This window comes from Falco punctatus (genome assembly GCF_963210335.1).
Source record: "Falco punctatus genome assembly, chromosome: 7".
Classification (NCBI taxonomy): domain Eukaryota; kingdom Metazoa; phylum Chordata; class Aves; order Falconiformes; family Falconidae; genus Falco; species Falco punctatus.
This window is the reverse complement of record NC_137587.1, coordinates 40,922,160-40,939,853: the sequence shown is the minus strand read 5'-3', so window position 1 is coordinate 40,939,853 and position 17,694 is coordinate 40,922,160. Positions and strand designations below refer to the sequence as shown.

The following is a 17,694-nucleotide window of genomic DNA, read 5'->3' as shown; positions in this document are numbered from 1 at the left end:
CAGCAGGACATTCACATGATCTTATGGGGGAGGTATCTGAGATGTTAATACACAGCATGTGCTCTGGAAAGGCCAGGACCATCCTCCCCTGTTGGCTGGAGGACAGGCTGAAACGCTACCCAGATCTCAAGGACACTGGTGACCTTACCAGCTCTTTTGCTTCCATCAGAAGATCTTCGACATCCGAGAAGCTGAAGCTTGCTAATGTGATGAACTGGCTGACGACAGACACAAACTTGTCACCTGTTTGCTGAACCTGAGACTTCTGGAAGTCCAGCTCCTTTGGGGAAAAAAAAGGTAAATCTGGTCAGGCCCTGGCTGATGAGGAACACAAATAACCATCAGCCTCTGGTAGTGCTGCTGGGCGTGTGCCTGCATCAGTGCCATGGGTACTGCCTGTGCCACCACCACTGCTCCCTCCTGCCACGCATGAGGCCACGGATTACCCCGTTTTATAGCACCGTGCCTGCAGTATGCTTTTAAGGCCTAATTCTGCAGGTGAGATCATGGAAGCAGCATAATTTAGCAAGACGGTGAGTCCTTCAGGATACCTCCACCATTCATCATCACTCCAGCCGGGCTGCCGAAGTGCTCCCCGGCCTCAGCCCCAGCTCTCTGCAGTTTTACAGCCAAAGGGAGACCCCTCTGCACATCACAGGTCCTCTGCGGCATCATCGCTAGACTTCCTCAGCCTCCCTTGGTGAATTAGATATAAACCATGCACGTGCCTAACCACACACAGTAACTTTGGTGCCAGAACAGCCCTAAGAGGACAGGCGCACGTGCAGGGCAGGAAGGAAAGACAAACAGATTTCCAGGATGTGAGATAAAAGCAGCTTCGCTGGGAGCTCCCTTGCCTGCCTCCCTGAGGAGGGATGCCACGGTGCTCAGAGCCAGGCTGGGCTATATTTGATTTCAATAATACTTACAGTCTCCACTGCTCTCAGGCCGCTTCTCAGAGTGTTTATTTCTTTCTCCAGCTCAGTCATGCTGTTGGAAATGGCAGGATGTTAATTTTCAGCCTTCCCCAGCAAATTCTACAGCTCTCCAACCAACTCGACCATGTTTTTCCACTGAAAAGACCCCGGCGCTGCACACATGGCTTCCTGTTTGCAGAGCAGCGTGTCTCAAGCAGCAAATCGGGCTGACAGCCTCGAAGCTAGGACAGCTGCCCATCTCAAAGTGGCTGCAATTGCTTGTTTTAAAGCAAAATGCTTTTCTGTGTTTTTAATCAAAGGGACTGGGCAGGCTTAGCAAGCTCAGCAGCCTCCAGGCCTCTTCAAGCAAAAGGAGAGCTCAGGAGAGAGCTTTGCTGGGCAGAGATTTCTCTTCCCCTCTCCAGGGCCATCAGAAAATCTGCTGCTTGTCCCAGCGCACAGCAGAGAGTTTTTCAGGCTACCATGGTTAGGTGAATGCCATGCAAAGCACCCTTCTTAGCAGTGAGACTTTCATAAAGGGAGACAACCCAAATATAGAGAAATAAAAATAAATCATCACATCTGGCACTGACTTTGTTTACACAAGGCTCAAGCCCCCGATGAGCTTCGAGTTCAAGTGCTTACGGGTTTCTACCACTACATCTAAGGGGAAGCTTTCTCACAAAGACTCGATGACCACAGCCTTGACACCTTTCCAGGGGTGTCTGTCCTAGGGCTGGGGTCCCTGGAAATGCTGATGTTGGGTCATGGGGCAAGTGTTCCTGGCAGGTTTAGTCTGGGAAAAAGCAGTTTTGGGAGCCCTGTGCTCCAGCAGTTCATTACTAGCAGTGGGATTGACAGAGGCGGCAAGTTTGCTTCACAGCTGCAGGGCTGGGGGGAATTTAGGGTTTTCCAGAGCTTTAGAAACTTTTTGGTTTCACTCTAGATTGGACCAAGCCCAAATATTACATATGGTATCCAGTTTAGAGCAAAATGATAAAGTTTCGGAGGGGGGGACACGTCTCTGCAGACTCTTTCTTTTCCATACGTGTAGCTGTACATATGTGTAGCTGCAGATGCAAGAGCATGAGCAAGCTGGAGCCTGCGCCGGTGAGGAGCATGCCCTGCTCCACCATGTTCTCAGCTGATGCCTATCAGCGCAGCTGCCACACACTTCTCGCACGCCAAGATTTGTCCTATCACTTTGTTTAATCCCTATGGCTGACAATTATTTTACACTTTAGACACCAGGATGCTTGCTTTGCACATTATGGATCTTCTGCGGGGAAGGCACTATTGCTACAAGAGCACTTTGAAACTTGAAAGACCCTCGAGCTGCCATAAGCTCCGTGCGTATTTGCCATCCTGTCTGAAGAGGTGCAGTTTCAGGCCCTTTTCGTGTCCACGGCTCGGAGGAATGGGTGCTGACTGCAGAAACATGTGATCTTTGCTGCTCAGGTCCTTGAAGCAGCAAAGCCCATAAGCTCCCACTGAACTTTAAAACCGAAACAGAGTCTCATTGATTTCAGAGGGACTTCAGCACATACTTGAGGGCTTTGCAGTGCAACAGCAGATTCCTCCTGCACTTAAAAGTTCAGCATGCGTTTAAAGGCTTTGCCGAACTGGGGGCCTCCGCCAGCAAAGAGACGGTGGCAGCCTGCTCCGAACCAGTCAGTGGGCAGTGGGCAGGGATTAAAAGCTCACTGCAAACATCAGAAGCTCCATGTTGGTGGTGAAACGAGTGCCAGGCAGGACCTGGAGGCAGGTGAGCCCCTTGCACTACCACTGCCTGGTCCTGCCCGCAAAGCCTCCCTGCCACACGCAGATAAACAGCTGCCCTTTATCTGCAGCCACACCACAACCGCTTCCTCCCGGATTACTTAACATACCATTAGAAATTAATTAAATGCTTCTGTGGTGAGATAACAACAGGAAACGGCTGCTCCAAGCAGCTCTCCTCCCTCGTGGTGGGAGACTCGAAGGCCTTTGCTGCAAGGGCTGAGATTTAAAGCCACGAGGCGATGTTTGCTTCTGTATCCTGGGCTGCTCTTGGGCCAGCGTGGCCACAGCACTGGGCCCAGACCGGCAGCCAGGATCCAGCCGGGAGTGCGAGCAGGGGAGTGTGACATGGAAAGATAGGCTGAAGAGATGGGAAAGGAGCTCTCGGTACTCCCTAAGCGCCACTTAAATCCCTGCTTACTTGACTTTGGCTGCCTGCGGGATGTCTCGCAGCTCCTCGTGCAGGCGGAGCACTTTGGGATATTTCTTTTCAACGATAGTGATGAGATAGTGCAGAAGGGTGATGTTCCTAGGAGAGAGGAATGATGAGGTTGGCATGGTGGCCCCATGGGGACCTGAGAGCTCAGTTAAAAATCCTGGTTATACCCTAACCCTCGTAATGAATGATTTTGGGATTTCTGCAAGGATGCTACTTGCTGCCTGCCTGGGGACATGGGATGGGTCTGTCCCCCACACACACAGCCACAGCACAGAGCAGTCTGGTCCCTGCAAGCAAGGACCCTCCACCACAGGGACCCAGGGAAGGTGACTTGAATATCACTGCTTCTGTTCTCCATTGTCTTTACTGATGGATGAGACCCAGCAGGTTTGAGACCCGACCCAGCTCCTCTCTGTGCATGGAGCTTGGTGGGGAAAAGCAAACCAGGCAATGGCCGCAGCAGCTTGAGGGGGCTGCAGAGGGGGTTCCCACAGAGAACCTGGGACCTCTCCTCTGGTCACTGCGCCACAGCATGATGGCTCTTGACTCTCAAAGTAGGGAGAAAAGGATCTGGAGGATGATCCTCCTAATCAGCCTTGGCTGCTGTTTAGTCAGCCCAGGAAGGAAAGCCTCCATCAATCCCCATGCTGATCTGCAGCTCAGCTTCCCTTGAAATCTGTCCTGCTCAAAAAATGGGTGCTTGCATCATCGGATGCTCCAGATGGGGCAGCAGGAAGGAGGGGACCACTCCCACCTACCCACATCCCAGAGGCAACACTAATGGCCCCTCTGTTCCCTCAACATCCCTGGGGCCTGTGGATACTGCTGAGGACGAGGGCAGGGGCTGCTCACTTGTCAATGCTGGACTTGGTGTCCGCGATCTTGTTGAGGCTGGAGATCTTAAACCCGAAAGCGTTGCCCCTCTGGCCCTTGTTCATGTAGTTCCCGAATGCCAGGACCACCTCCAGCAGCTGCTGGAGGCTGCTGCTCTGCAGCACTGCCCTGGAGCCAGCACGGATGGCTGAAAGCAGAAAGGTGTGGGACATTACCCCTTGCCACCACAGCACACTGCTCCCCTTGCAGCAACCTCTTCAGTACCCCCATGGGCAAAGACCAACAACCAACTCCCTCCCCCTGCATCACTGCAGCCTCCATGCGGACCAGCCTTGCCCGGGCATGGAGAGATGCTCTTCCTATGAGTGCTCCCTGTGCCCGCACAGAGCACCTTGGCAGGTCCCGTCACTTGCCTTCCACCTTGGGTTTGACTTCTGCAACTCTCTCTGCAAACTTCTTCTTGAAGTAAAGGGACTGCAGCCTTTGCTGATAATGGTTTATCCTGGAAAAAAAAAGAAAACAACAGAGGTGCGGGCTGAGCTTTGCTTGCTCCGGGCAGAGTGCAGTTGCTCTGCTGCTCACAGCTGTGCTCACAAGGCATACTTAAGCCACGGTGATTAAAAAATAATGACCCCATTTCTCCCCTAAACTATGCTGGGATGGGAAAAAATGACAACTGAAGCTACAGCTGTCCTGGGGTGGATCCACGTGGGCTCTTAAGCACATGCTTAAGCCTATCCTTAACTCAGCAGGTTCAACAAGTGCATTTTTACAACCTATTGCTATGAACAAACAGTTCTTTTACAACCACTCCTTAGCAAAGATGCTGATGAGGTCTGGGGTCCCAATGGTTTTGTGATGAACTGCAGCTGGATACAGGCACGTCAACCACCAGCACTAATGAAACTGGGGCTTCAGATCCTCAACACAATAGCCTGGGCTGGAAAGCCACCGACACAGCCCAATCCAGCCCTTTTCCAGGCAAGTCAGGGATGGCTCTGCTCATGTCAGTTGTATTTAGGCTAAACAAGATCTCACTTGTACCCAAATGGCAGTCTGATTTGAGTCATTTGGACCAAGGACCCACGGGAGATGCGCTCACAGACAAGGCCATGGGTTGTGCTGTTGTTGTGCTAATCAGAGGTGACACAGACATCACACTCAGTTACAGACCACAGGGCAAATTAAAAAGCTGTGCTGGAAATCAAGGAGAATATTTGCATTGGCACATTGTGCTTTTGAAAAGATGAAGGCATGGGAGCAGCACTTGGGCAAGATACTGTGAAGAGGAAAGGTGACCTGTGATAGGAAAGCTAATTCTGAGCATCTTCCAGCCCTGAGGCCTCAGGTCTGAACTTCACAGTTCCGTCCTGCCTGTTTTTGACACTCAGCAAGTACACGGTGCATCACCCCAGTGTTCATTGGCACATTTCTCTGGGAGGACAGGAGCGTTTCTGTTTTTGATCTCCCAGTACAGTCTCAGATTGTAAAACTCACTGACTTCGCAAACAAGTGACTTGCTTGAAGTTCAGCTAAGAAATTCAAAGAGCTCAATACTCAGTTGGATTTCAATAAAGAGCTCAAGGTTTTAAACCAGTACCTCTAGAGGATGTGCATGCAAAAGACAAGGTTGTTCCACCCTGAATTCTAAGTCTTAAATGATTGCTACCAAAAGCAGGAAGAAATGGCATTTCCTTTCTGTCTCATATATTCTCAGGAGCCCCAGGGACGAGCCATGCCTGAGGTGAGGAGTGAGATTCATCTACACAGCAGGGCGAAATTTACATACATCAGTCTTGAGTATTCGTTAGGATACGTTCATGTGAAGGGGAAAGGAGCATCGTGTTATCATTCAAACAGTGCCTCCCACCTGGGCCATGATGCAGATGACGCAGTCTTCTGCACAGTTGTGCCAGACTGAGCTTTTCTCCCCTGAATGAGGGGAAATGTGTCGAGACATGACCTGGGAAACCAACAGCTCTCTAGAGGATCCATCTCCCCATCCCTCCCTGCTGCTCTGTCAAGCTGCTTCTTGTCTGGAATGCACAACCCTGATTTTAGAAGCACAGTGTCACAAGCGATCCAGAGTGGGAGCACCTTACTTGGCCTCCAGTCTGTTTGGCCCACTCATTTTTCTGATGTGAAAAACAGTAAGCAGGGCTTATTTCCCAACCAGGCTCCACAAAACAGCCACCTCACAACCAGCCTGTGCAGCCACTGGTCCAAACAGGTCTCCTGGGCCACCAACCTGCTCATTTCAAAGAGGAACCGGTCAGCCTTGGCCATGCGATCCAGCTCGTGCTTATGCTCTTCCAGTAGGTCAATGTCACCCTTTTCAGGAACAAACTTCAGGAGCTAAAAAAAGGAAAGCACACTGGTGGACATGAGGTCCATGTACAGTTTTTCAGAAGTAAAACAGTGATTTATTTGTTTGTATCTACCACCTTTTCAGCATGTACAGACAGTGACCCCAAGGCACCTGTGAAATAAGTGTTACTGCTGTCCCTGTGACCTTCCTCCCATTACACATTAGTGTCTCTTGCTTCTGCCCTGCCATCACTCTGGTTTTATGACACACGTACTGTGTCTGCTCCAAGGATGTTTCGACATCACCTCTCTGCCAGAGGAGATGTCAGGGCCTCTTGCTGCAACTCTACCTATTTGCAGATGGAAACTTTGTGTACTGAATCCTCCCACATCCCTGCTGAAGGTGTAATCACCAGCTCAGCTTTAAGGACAGGTGAATAACATGCTTTCAAAAGGATTTAGATGAATTGAAAACTGGGATTGCCTTTTAAAGGACTGTACAAATGCTGAACAAATTTCAAAAATAACCCCCCCCCCGAGCATGAACTTCAAGCCACAGCCACAAAATAGGCAACTGGCTCGGCCTCGGGGTCCCAGGGCAGGCCTAGGTACAGGCATGGCACGTGGAGGCCATGCTGCTCCCAGCACCGATGCTACAACCGAGCTGCTTTCCTGCTGCTCCAGCCCACTGGGGTGGTTTTTCAACATGTGGTTGGTAAATAATCTGGGGCCCTGACACACTTCTTAAAGCGATGGTTTGGTCCCGAGCACCTTGCACAGCATGGCCTCAACATAAGGAAACCATGGAGGAGCATGAGACACATTGCCCACCTGCTCCAGCATGTCTTTTGGGAGGTCCTCCTGCTCGTCCATTGTCAAAATTGCTCGTTTGATCTCCTCATTCGAGAGCTTCAGCCTGGGAGGTGGAGGGGAAGGAGAATTATCCTCAGCCCAGCAACCGGGCAAGGTTCAGGAGCATTTCCATATGCACCCATGCAACAAGCTTAACCCCCAGCCAGCAGCAGCAGCACAAATAACGCTATACAGTGTTATGAAGAAGAACGTAAGAGAAATGCAGTAGGACCGTGCTCTGCCAAGGCACAGCACAAAGCAGCCCTGGCCCTGCTGTGAACAGGAGGGCCAATCCCCTCTCCCTGCACTGCAGCTGTTGCCCCCTATTTTATAGTATTTTATGTAAGTATTGTACATAGTATCTTATACACGTATTAAAAATATATAACTTTTATCTGTAAATCTTGCCCATAGCAATGCTACTCCTGCAGTGCCAGCATCCCCAAAGGCCACGGAGCCAGTGGGGATCATGCTCCCCGTCTGCAGCACAGTCCAGCCCAGGCTCAGGACCACGGCTCAGCACTGCTCCTGAACCCATTGCCACAACCCCCAAGGAAAATCTGGCCAACTTCTGTTGCTCTTCTTGGATCTGAACGTTGCCTACCTCACTCTTTCCACCCACCATTATTTGGAGTGTCCCTCCAGGGAAAAAAAAGAGAAAGAAAACCAAAATTTGGGGAGTGGGTGCTCAGCATCCCAGGAAATACATCAGCTCTTTTTTTTGGAGGGGTGTGGATTCAATGTGCTTCAAAGTGTAAAAGGCTGGAAACCAGCAACCCCCCCACCCCCACCCCCCCCCCTTTTTCTTCTTCTACTTCACATAACATGAATTGAAGACATAGGCTCAAATTGGAGATTTCTAAAACCACAGACCACTGTATCATAGCAAGCAGCAGCAGGATGGTGTTCCCTGGAAGTGATCTGTTCAACAGCAGCCTGCATCGAACTGAGGCAATAGACAGAAAGACGCCCTCAGCCTCTCCTGGGCTTGAGCAGCCATTAACAACAGTTTACTATGTCTGCAATACCCCCCGTGACTGCTCCCTGCAAGGACTTTGATTACAAACCCACACCTATTTTTGTTCATGTTTTCGCATTGCATAAAATAATCTAAATGCAAAAGAAGCAAAGTCCAGAAACTCCTACAATTCCATTTGCCAACATCCTATCTCTTACCCAGCTTGCAGTGATGGTTAAAGCCATTACAATAAATACAGTTGGGGGAAAAAAAAACCCAACGAAATCCTCTGTACTTGCATGCAGGGAAAAGTCACACAGCTGAAAAGACCTGTTCATGGGCTTTGAGGAAACCCATAGCCCCAGTCCTGGTGATCAGTGCTGCCAAGGGATGCTGAAATACTGGATGCGGCTCGAAGGAATGAACTGAAACCAGAAACACACCCTACAGCGGCATGTGAGACCTTGGAAGTCAACCCGATCAGCAGATCAAAAAGAAGACTGGGAACAGAGTTGATCACTCTAATTAATTAAATAAGGAGGGTATTTGTCATCCTGGCATCTCTTCAGGGAGCAGGCTGAGACTGCGGAGCTGGCTTTTGGAAGGTGAAGCTAAGGCAAGGAGGGTGCTGCCCTCTAACACCACGGTAGCAAGGGCTTGGTTTAGCTTGAAACCTTTTGCTCAAGACTGGAAGTGAAGGATTAGCTTTATTGAGGTAGGTTGATCTTACAGAGCTGGCAAGTATCTGTTCCTTACAAGCCTATCTCTTGTCCTGCACCTGGTCCTCTCTCACCTCCTGCTCCAGGGAGCCCCAAGAGAGGGGTTGTTAAATGAGGAGTGAGTTAAAATCTCACCTCAGCCAGGGGAGGAAGCTCACAGATTGTGCTGAGCAGCAGCCAGAACAATTGCTAGGGTTGCTGTACAAGAAGCAAACCCAGGATCTGTGGAAAATGTCCCCTCCGCAGCTTGCGGTGATGAGCAGCCATGTCCCCAGCACACCCTACCTGTCGTGTACGAGAGCAGTGGCTGGGATGGACACAACCTGAGGTGGGATATGAAGCTGCAGAAGGACTCCTTTTACACACGAGCAGTGACATGAAAGCTCAGACTGCCAACAAATGTCACACCGGTCCCCAACACGGTGAAAAGCAGACACTGGCTAGGTTTGGATATTTAGGGGCATCCCTGGGAGGCAAAAATGCTCCTGGGAGAAGGGGGTGGGTAGGCAGCAGCTACCCCTCATCCAAAGCGAACACCTAAAGCACACACTTTACGGTGATTGTCTCCAGGCGGGTGGTGAAAGATGAGAGTGACTTTTGTAAGCCCTGCTCATTAAAAGCAAAGTAAACAATAAAATATATTTAAAAAGAAAGAGGTCGAGAAAACTTTTCTCAGGAATCATCAAAACCCAGTGCCAAGAACAAGAGCCTGCCCCAGCATCAGCAGAGAGCAAGTGCAGGGCGCCAGAAGAAAACAGCTTCTCAGACAATTTGATGGGAAAGGGGCCAGTGAAAGCTAGAAGCTTATCTATAACCACAATAATTATCATTGTTGGCAGCAGCTGTTGAACGTGAGCTGTCTGAGAGGAAGGGGGTCACAGGACTTGCTGTCACAGGGATTTAAAGCCAGCAGCCCGCCGATGCGAAGTGACAGCTCGCCAGCCTGACAAGCACGGGGCTATTTTGCGTGGCTTTTGTAGAATCCTGCAGAGGACGTAATAAGTGTGAAGGGGAAAAATGAATTCCACTGAGAAAGGGACGCGCCCTCTTGAAAAGCCACATTCATTTGAGAAAAATGCTTCACACCGCCTTGCTGGAGAAAGGAATCAAACAAGCCATTCACCGCTAGCACAGGCAGAAAGCAACAGAGCAAGGGCTTGATTTGCATCTTGCAGAATGCAGCACTAAAAATACACACATGTACAGAGGGAGAAAAAACAAGGACATGGTCGGTTCACAGAGGAAGATCCGATAATGCACTGACATTGGCAAAGCATTCTCCAAAAAAAAAGAAGAAAAAACCCAAGTGTTAAAAATATTCTTGTGTTGCATTACAAGCTGGAGGAAAATCCAGTGATCTCACTGTGCAGTAATTTCTCCCAAAGCAAGGGAAACAGGCAAAAAAATAAATCTACAGAGAGAGATAAAGTATCTCACTGGCTGTAATCTTTCCACGCTGCAAGCCAGACAATGCCTGGTGAGCTTACAAATGTCTGGGCTAAATCAGGGGCCGAGCTTGCAGGTCCTTTTGCATGTGAAAGTTTGCTTGTCCCCACGATGGCTGCGTGAGCGAGGCAGGAGAGCAGCAGCCTGACTGCAGTGAGCCACCCTGCAAGACCAGTCCCTTTGCAACACTGGGACCAGGGACCCGCAGCTCTGCCCAGCTTAGGGACTGGTGGCTGGGGTGGGCAGAGACAGAAGGGTTTGCCCAAGGTTGCATGGAGTCTGGTGGAGATGCAGGGGCTGGTCCTGAGCCCACCAGCATGATGCTTGGGCTTCATCCCAACACTGCCCTTCCTTTTAGCTGCTTGGCATCAAGAGTAAATCACCCAAAGGGGGTTTGGGGAGAGAAACTCTATTGCAGTCCCTTGCAGAAATGTGGGAAGGAGCAGATTTGGTTGCTGCTGTAGTGCTATAGAAATGCCCTGCTGGGGTGGCCCCTCTGCCCTTGCATCGCTGGGAGCACCACGGGACAAAACCCAGAGCACCTCCAAAGCAGTGGCCAGCCCCTGATGCTGTGGGATGTGCCCGGGAAAAGCCATATGAGAGTCCTGGGGGCCACCCTGCAGGGCTGATCCGATCCCACTTCTCCCTTAGGAAATGAACCAAAGGGGAGGGCAGGCAGGTAGCGGCCTCTGTTGTCCCCCTTTTGTGTGATTAATTACTGGTGACTTGTTTCCAGCCATCACTTTCTTGGAAGAGAAAGGTTTGCTGGTGAAATTAAATTAAGACCTTTGCTCAGTAAGACACACAAGACGCCTTTCAAGTTAAGTGCTTGGGTAGCTCCCCTTCCCACTGAAGGGGCTATTTGTGCGCTTAACTTTAAACTGTATGCTTAAACTTCTGCCTGAATCACACCTAAACTGACTCTGACTACGCTCAGCCTAAGTATGCCAGAGAGCAGCCCTGCCAGTGTCCTGAATCCCATCGTTTTACTTGCTAATAGGTGGCTGCCACAGACATACTCATTTGCCCGCTGCTTTAGACTCTGCTTTTATCATCATCCTTTTTATTTGCACTGCTAGGAAGTATGAAACTCCCCAGAAGCAACCCAGAGCAGAGACAGCCATAAACACAGCAATTTTACCACCAAACATTGCAGCACATGGCTCACCGCACCCGTTGCTCCTGCTGCCCATGGGGCTGCGGACGACCTCTAGAAGAGCTTGAAGAAGCACCAGGGACTGCAAGCTACCTACCCGGAGGGTTTTTTTCTTTTGCAGACATCAGCCTCTGCATACTTTCTAGGGAAGGAAACCAGCCAGGCTGCCAAGGCGAGGCACTGGCACCGCCAACCCATGGTCTGGGAAAACACAGAATTTGGGCACCGCGGCTGCAAGCCCAACTGCCAGCAATGCAACTCCATCCTGGCCAGTCCTGGGCGGCACAAAAGCTTCTGCACTTCCAGGCAGCAGAGTGAATATTTCTGAATGGAGCTACATTTTACTGTTCTTGGGATGACTTTTTTTTTTCTGGGTGAGTCAGAAACAAGTGGCATTTTCTGCTGCTGTTTGGTGGTTGGTTTTTTTTCTAAGTAGCTATGCTGATGGCTCATCCTTTCAGACCCCTGCAGCTTGGCTTTTCCTTTCTCAGGAATCAGTCTTAGTGGTGTAGTTTATCTCACCAAAAAAGGCCCTTTTTATCCTCTTGGCAGCCATCTGGGCATGGGATTAAATTGCTGGTAGCAGTGCTGAGCCTGCCTGGCAAGGGGGACGTGGGAGGCTGTCACCTGAGCAGGGCTGGGCAGCTGTAAGAGGGAGACATCCCCTTCCCGACATCCAGATGTGGCACAGGACACCTGTGCAGGCAGCCAGGCCCTGGCCGGGTTACACCGCCGCTCCCCCCCACCCTGCCGATGCCCAGCGCCTTCCCCAGTCTAACAGAGACCCTCTTCAACCGCTGTCGAAAAGCAAACAAAACCCCGGCTGAGGTAGATAAGAGGTGAAATCAACCCCCTTCCCATCCCCTATAAAGGCTCACTGGGTGCCCCAGCCCCTCTGGGGCTTTCCAGGGACACCTAATTGCCACATACCCACTTAAATCACATTTCCACACCCCTCCCCATGCCACCTCACCGTGCACGGTAAGGCTATAGCTGGGTTCAGGTGTCGCTGGCTCTCCTCCCTCGCTGGCTCCTGTCATTAAACTCCCCCCAGGGATGAGAAGCCCTCCCCAGCCCAGGGCAGGGTATCAAACGTCCCCTTGCTCCCTGGTGGGTGAGAAGGCATTAACCGTACCTGGAGAGGAGGATATTGCAATTCTGAGCTCTCCGGCCGTCTATGACTGAAAGCTCCTTGACTTTATGCCGGGAACTCAAAGTGTCATCGATAGCATCTTCCTTCTACAAAAAAATAAAGGAAAAAAAAACCCAACAAAACAAAAGCCTGGAGAAAAGCCGTGGAGGAGCAAAGACATTTAGTACTCTCAGCACATAGCAGCACGATACACAGCGGGCCCCCATTAATCAGGAGTGTCACCATGGGTTACGGGTAAAACCCATTGCCTGCAACTGAAACACAGTAAGTCATTTCATAAACCAGAGCTGGCTTTGAAGCCTCTGGTTAGAAATGTAAATATTGTCTCAGACAGGGAAGATTTAAAAATCTGCAAACACACAGGCGCTGCTGAATAAATAAAGCCGGGCTTTCTTAGCATACGTATTTGTGATACTTCATTAAATCCTCACATGAAATATTTCATTTACGGGCTGCTGCACACACTCAGCATCACTCTTGGTCTTCACCCCCACCCCAAACATCTGCAATCACCCCTCATGCATCAGTCCTCCCGAGCAAGCTAACCAACATGAGCTACCAGACATGCAAATGCAACCTGCAGCATTTGCTGCTCTTTCGGTGGAATTCTCTCAAAGTAAGGGATTTGAAAGCAGGAATTGGTGTGACATAAGTACCTACATCTCCTAAGCAGCTTAAATATATTACCTTCAAATGAGTAATAACACATCAAATTGTGGTTGTGGGCAAATGGGCAGATCTACATAACAGCAATTTTGCAGAGTTGCCTAAAGGGTTCATCTTGTCTCCAGTTTTAATTTACTATATTGCATATTCTAGTAAGGTTAATCAATTAAAAGCCAGCTATTCAATCCTGGAAGGAACACAACCCAGAGCTGCAAGGTCCCACACACTACAGATCTGCACTATATGTCTGCGAGTGTAGGGGACCTGGCACACAGCCACTGCGCCGGTTGTGACTAAGCACACAAGTTCCCATCTTTTACTGTTCTTGTTTGAATGAAAAAAAAACCCCACCAGCTATAACAAGTGGGAAGCTTCCAGGACAGGTGGTGTAGAGTGAAGGCTGTGGCAGGTGAAGGAAGGTGAGCCCCCCGTCACCTACCACCAGCTGCACTGCTCACGTGTCTTGTCTGCTCTGACTGTGATGAAATAGAAAGCTTCAACCCACAGGTAGGAGTTTATTTATTTCCATCTTCTGAAAAGCAAAAACACTCAGGGGTAGGCGCTTCTCTGTGTTAAGATGGATCTGAAAATTCAACCCCTGGACCCTGGCTTTGGCATCAGGCCAGACAGCAGAGAGGGCAGCTTCTTGCATACCAGCCACCCCCAGCATCGACTCTGAAGCTGCTCCTCCTGGTGATCACTGGACCTCTGATTTAATCCCCTCTTTGCCGCACATTAATCCCCCACAGCAGCACGTGCATCCCCCACGTCCCCAGCCCCGCACTCGCCCTGCCCTCACCACTCATAGGCACTGGGCTCCTGAGGATGCTCGCTTACCTGTCTGGAGTTACCATTCACAAAGAAGTCCTACAGCCATAGCAGAAGCGTGGAAAAAGGCAGTAAAAACACATGCGGTTCAGTGAACTCGGCAAAACCAAAAGGAATCAAAGCACAGACAAGGGGAGGGTGCAGCCCAGGGGGCTTGGCAGTCCAGGGAGGCACTCGGGGTCTGGCAGCGCTGAAACAGGGGGGATGCACATGAAAATGTGGTGAGGATTAATGATGGGAGAGGGAGAGGCGGCTCCCTGAATGCGTCAGGCCAAGGTGCTGGTGTGCAAGGAGGTGAGGAGAGGATGAAGGGCGAGGCGGGAGGATGCTGGCCAAGCCCTGCCACTGCTCTGTGCGGGAGCCGGCAAGCGCTGGCCCAAAGGACAGCAGTGCTCAGCCTGCCGCGCTGGGGAAGAAAATTGCTACTTTTTGCAAATCTGAGGGACTGAAATGCCGACGTGACTGCCAGGAAAAACAGGGCTTTCAAGTGGAAATAATGAGAAGCTCATCCTGGAGCAAATGTGGCCACAGCAAAACTTTACCATTTACTATGGCAACACGTTTCCCCTTTGATTCTCCTCCAACAGGGACAACCCCCATTCTCCAGGGCTTGGCAGCCTGGCTGAAAGCCACCCTGATGACCCACCAGCACCAAGCCCTTCCAAAAACCTGGTTGTCTTGCCGGGCTCTCTCCACCAGACTGGAAGCATGTGCAGCAAAGCTGGCACCACACATGTGCACACACACACACACACACAGGAGGGTTTTCTCTCCTTGTGCCCTGGGCTGCGTTTTATTACTTTTTTTTGTGCTTGGCTCAAGAGACCATCCAGCACCTCCACAATGGGGAGGAAGGTTTCAAAGGTGCAAAAATGGTGCATTTTATTGTTTTTTTATTTTAAAAACGAAGGCAGGCAGTGAGCAGAAGAGGTAGGTGGGTCCAAACGCAGTTGGTTTACAAGGGCGCTTCCCCCAGCCCTTCCGTGCTGAGCCAGCTGATGGCCCACATGTCTGGTTTAAGCTGGTCATCATCACTGCTGCCTTTTTAAAGGAAACCTTGTTTATATAGGTTTTTCCCTGACTGGCTTCTGAGGCTGGATCAGCCCAGGACCAACACGTGGCTCTGGGCAGGAGGATGGGAGCTCTGGGCAGTTAGGTGCCACTGAGCACCCAGGGCTGCAGGACTGGCACCCACTGGGGGCTGAGCTGTGCTAATCGCAAACCCTGTGGCTAAAACCCAATGTGTCAGGCTTTTCTTGAGCCCACAGAAAGTCCAAGAAGCAGAACAACATGTGCCAGAAGGCAAAGAAACATCAGCCAAGAAAATGAGTGACCGACCCTTTTTTCACCAGAGGGATGGGTGCCCATGGGGTGTGGTACAGGCACCCTGGCACGGCACGGAGCGGTTCCCCAAGGCTGTGTTGCACTCGTCTGTGTAGAAACATGTGTCGAAGCGCTGCCACCACCATCCTCAGAAGCAGAGCTCTGGCAATGCCACCCTACCAGGGGCTTTGCAAGGAGTAGCTTTAAATCTGCTCTCACTGTCCACACAAACATTTCCCTCCCCTGTTGTCCTTGGTCCCTGCGCTGGTCACTCACTTGCATGAAGCAGCTGGAGGCTTTTCTTCTTGCATCCTTTCCTGGGAGGTGAATTCTTTCCCAGCTCACTGCTAAGCCCCCAGTTCAACAACATACATTTTTTTCTACTTGGCCCTGGCTTTTATACATCATCACCATGGCAGGACCTGCCCTGGCCATGTCACTGCCACTTACCAACATTGCTCCCAGCCTCTGCCCCCTTGCAGGCTCTTAAAGATCTGAAAGAGGAGCAGACCCCTAATGTAGCACATGTAAGCCCTGATGGCCCTAGACCTGCTTTTCTCCATCACCACATGCATGTCTTTAAGCAGCTACCCCTAGTCCTGCTGGGGCCTCATCCCCAGCCTGAAACACAGAGGTCCTGTTGCTTTTTTTGTTATATGTAGTAAGGTTGGTAAATGCTGACGTTAGGTACAGCTGTGGGGCTGAGCTCTCCTCTGGGGACAGGGACATCTGCAGAGCCTCAGCAGGGAGGATGGGGAGTACATGTGCCCTCCTGATAGCTCAGGGCAAGCGCTCATGCTTTGCCTAGCATTGGGCAGGGATGCTTCCAGGCTGAGCCCCAGGAAGCCCAGAAGGCTCCTGTCATCCCAGCATGGAAAGGGCCTTTCCCCAGAGCTGCACAGCTCATTTTGCACAGCCTGCGTTTACCTCTCAGCCTGTGACATGGGAAAAACATTTAGAGATGCTTAAAATTAAGTACATCAATAACTCTTGGGTCTGTGCACTACTGAGGGATTCCCGGGTACTATGGCAATAAAACCAGACAAATCCCATCAACAGCAGCCCCACAACAGCCCCTTGCGGGGGGCTCAGAGAGCTCTCTGCACCACGCTCACCTCTGCCCCCTGCCCCCAAACCCTGCTGGGCCACCAGCCACAGTGATGCTCCACTCAGCCACATGGTTTTGGAGCCTGAATTTGCTTGGGGCATGGGCAGGCAGGCAGCCCCTGATGTCCCAGGTCCTGTGGACATCGTGTCTCAGGACAAGTGACAGATGCAATCATGGAGCAAGTAATTTTCAGCCAAGGGCTCATGACAGGGAGCAGGGAGAAATCCTTGCTCCTCCCCTGCTTGCTCGGGACAGAAACCAGCTTTCACTACAGCTTGAAAACACGGCGAGTTATTAAGGCATTAGTTCATTGTCCTTCCTTGCAGGGACAGGCCATTCACATGGAGCTCCCTCAGCCCTGCACCATGTCCAAAGTGCCCTGTGGTGTGCACGTGTCATCTCACGGAGCGCATCGAACCCTGCACACTGGTGCGTGCACAGCAGCTGTCTGCAGAGCTGTGCTGCCCGCAACGCCGGGGCACACAGCCAGGCACCCCCTTCCCATGGTGGGACTCCAAGTGGGGGCACCCTGGGGACTCACAGGTGAGCAATCACACACCCTCAGGTCCAGGGGGATGTGTCCTATCACTTGACTCACACAAAACAGTGCTACCGTGCCACCGGGGTGAGCCACAAGGAACTTGTGCATTATGCTCCCAAGGGTGGCTCCAGCCCCAGCAGCATCTCACAGGTGGGATTTCACCTCCTCTTTCCAAGTCTCCCTTCCAGATGCTCTCGCAGCATCTTCTGCCAGTCCCACCCCAGTCCACGGTGCCCACATTCAGCTCCCTTTTGGTCCTCATCCCATCTAGGGCGAAAGCCTGTGTCACAGCTCTCCTTGCAGCACATCCCCCTTCTTGCTGGCCCTGAACTTATCCAGCCGTTTCACCCAGCAGGACCTCAGCCAAGCCAAATTATTTTTAAATTCCTGCCTGGCAATAGTCTGCAGCATGCCAGGTGATTCACAGACTCAGGCAGGCAAGCCAGAGGGCAAACCATCCTGCTGACACCCTGGTTTTCTGTCCTTGCTCCGTTTCTATTTCCAGTTCTTGTCTTCAGATGTGCCCTTCAGTAGGCATGAGTCAAGCTCCAAAAACGCTGGGGGAAAGAGCCAGCACCATGGTCGCCTATTCCCAAAACACACCAGGGTAGTACATACTTCTCGTGGGTTACTGTTGATATTTGCCCTGCTCTAATCCACCCTGATCT

The 17,694-nt window shown here is 51.1% G+C and overlaps 1 protein-coding gene across 6 annotated transcripts in view; it reads right to left on the bottom strand.

The window, feature by feature from the left end:
• DAAM1 (dishevelled associated activator of morphogenesis 1) overlaps positions 1-17,694 on the bottom strand; it is a 146,927-nt gene that overhangs the window by 5,178 nt on the left and 124,055 nt on the right. For 5 of the 6 annotated variants that reach the window (XM_080394478.1, XM_080394476.1, XM_080394479.1 and 2 more), the window contains 9 exons: positions 14,064-14,093; positions 12,543-12,646; positions 7,108-7,192; positions 6,218-6,324; positions 4,383-4,471; positions 3,988-4,156; positions 3,118-3,225; positions 930-990; positions 149-280 (listed from right to left, as the gene is read on the bottom strand). In XM_080394478.1, coding sequence (XP_080250604.1) covers positions 149-280; positions 930-990; positions 3,118-3,225; positions 3,988-4,156; positions 4,383-4,471; positions 6,218-6,324; positions 7,108-7,192; positions 12,543-12,646; positions 14,064-14,093 — 885 coding nt within the window. The remainder of the gene's footprint in view (positions 1-148; positions 281-929; positions 991-3,117; positions 3,226-3,987; positions 4,157-4,382; positions 4,472-6,217; positions 6,325-7,107; positions 7,193-12,542; positions 12,647-14,063; positions 14,094-17,694) is intronic. The other variant, XM_080394481.1, reaches the window with a different exon arrangement.